This window comes from Elephantulus edwardii, unplaced genomic scaffold (genome assembly GCF_000299155.1).
Source record: "Elephantulus edwardii isolate Elephantulus edwardi_28Jun2011 unplaced genomic scaffold, EleEdw1.0 scaffold00034, whole genome shotgun sequence".
NCBI lineage: Eukaryota > Metazoa > Chordata > Mammalia > Macroscelidea > Macroscelididae > Elephantulus > Elephantulus edwardii.
In genome coordinates this window covers 17570783-17572602 of record NW_006399784.1, presented here as the reverse complement: position 1 = coordinate 17572602, position 1820 = coordinate 17570783, and the positions used below count along the sequence as shown (strand labels likewise).

The 1820-nt window shown below is 35.8% G+C and overlaps 1 protein-coding gene across 2 annotated transcripts in view; it reads left to right on the top strand.

The window, feature by feature from the left end:
* Positions 1-1820, top strand: part of KIAA0922 (KIAA0922 ortholog) — a 221679-nt gene that overhangs the window by 102515 nt on the left and 117344 nt on the right. For both annotated transcript variants that reach the window (XR_438858.1, XM_006884462.1), the window contains exon 4: positions 1226-1294. Coding sequence is in view for 1 of the 2 variants with exons in the window: in XM_006884462.1 (XP_006884524.1) it covers positions 1226-1294 (69 nt within the window). In the remaining variant the exon portion in view is untranslated. The remainder of the gene's footprint in view (positions 1-1225; positions 1295-1820) is intronic.

Here is a 1820-nt window from a genome sequence, read left to right as displayed (position 1 = left end):
TAAATGTCGATAGTTATAGAAAGGCTTCAGGCCTTTTGTTCATAGAGATGCTATGAGTCGTGCTCAACTTGATGGCATTCAACAACATTGTTATTAATAGGGGAAGGATAAGAAGGATTCAGATAAAAATTACTGGAGAATAGAAAGAAGGTAGAAAAGTGGAGGAAGACAAGACTGGATCATGTGTTCTTGTAAGATGAAAACTGGTCTCTACCTTGTCCACACCTTAAAGAAACAAAATTGAGACCTTGGAACAGACTTTTAATGGTCACAAAATATATTGACCAGTAGGTTTTCAGCTCAGGGGTCTTCTGGGTTCATTTCTGAGCCACTCTTGGTTAAGAGTTATTTGGTGGTTGGAAAATGGGGGGCAGATGAGGGGAAAGTTTAATTTAGGAGCGTCTTTCAGTGAAACTTTTTTTAAAAAATTTGACAAGTTAACATCTTCTAGAATGTTACAGTATTTGATAACTTTCTGGCTTTATATATATGTATGTGTTTATGCATGTGTATACATTGAATTTTGTGTCCTTAAGTATATTTGGCTTTTTTATTAGTAGTGCTTTTACTTTACTTTTTATATTCTCTGTGTCTGTATATTTTGTGTGCTTTTCTGTTGTGTTGATTTGTAACTTTTGATTGTAAAGGAAAATGAAATTATAATCATGATTTTTAGCACTTGTTTCCTGCTGCATGAGATTTTATGTTATCATTATACTTCAAAATAGACACACGGTGATAGATACTATGTTCTTCAGCTCCCCTGACTGTGCAGCCCCTCCCTTACTCAGTTCTAAGTCTAATAGAGTTAAAGTTACATCCCTCTTCCAGCTCCCCTCAAAAAACACCCTCCAATACATGATCTGTCTTACTTGTCTGTCTATTCTTGATTATAGTTTAATGAACATTGTCATATGTTAAATCATAAAAAAATGAAACCCGCTGAAAATGAACCTATGTCCATTTCTGTTTAAATGCTGACAGAATATGAACATTTGATAGGAAGTTATGTGAATGAAATCTCAGAAGATCTTAAAAATCTTACAACTCTGAAATTTAGTTAGACTTTTAGTCATTCAATTTTAACATTTAAAAGCTACTTCAAACTCACCTGCAAAGGAGTAAAATCTCATGCATAGACAGCCAGCCATGTGTTGTTATAACTCACCCTCCACTTTTTTTACAACTGCAATAAAATCAAAGTCTGTTTTCTTTTCTTTTTTAGCTTCTCAGACAAACTCTTCAGTGGAAAGGGCTTGCATTTTCAGCCATCAGTTCTAGATTTTGGAGTGCAGTAAGTATCTTTATAATTTCAAGTAACTGTTTTTATTACTGATTTTAAAATATCTTTTGTAAGTGTTAAGTACATTTTAAAAGAGCTCAGTAGCACAATGCTTAAGTGCTTAGCTGCTAACAGGAAGATTTGCAGTTTGAACGCACAGGTAATTCTGGGTTAAAGAAGACTTGATAATCACCTGTTCCCACAGGGATTTCAGCCCTGGAAACCCTGTGTGGTAGTTGTACTCTGTCTTATGGAATCACTTTGAGTCACAATCAGGGGCACAGAGCAACAACAAAGGATATTAATCCTAAGACTTGTTAAAAGAGCATTTTATTTGAATGGCAAATAGAAACATGAAGTGCTCCAAATCACTGGCAATAAGAGATATGCAAATTAAAACCACAATGGGGTACCATCTCGCTCCAGTAAGAGTGGCAAAGTTTAATGTTGTTATGTGCCATCGAGTCGTTTCCGACTCATAGCGACCCTATGCACAACAGCTCTAAACCCTGCTCTATCCTGCGCCAACCGCACCGCC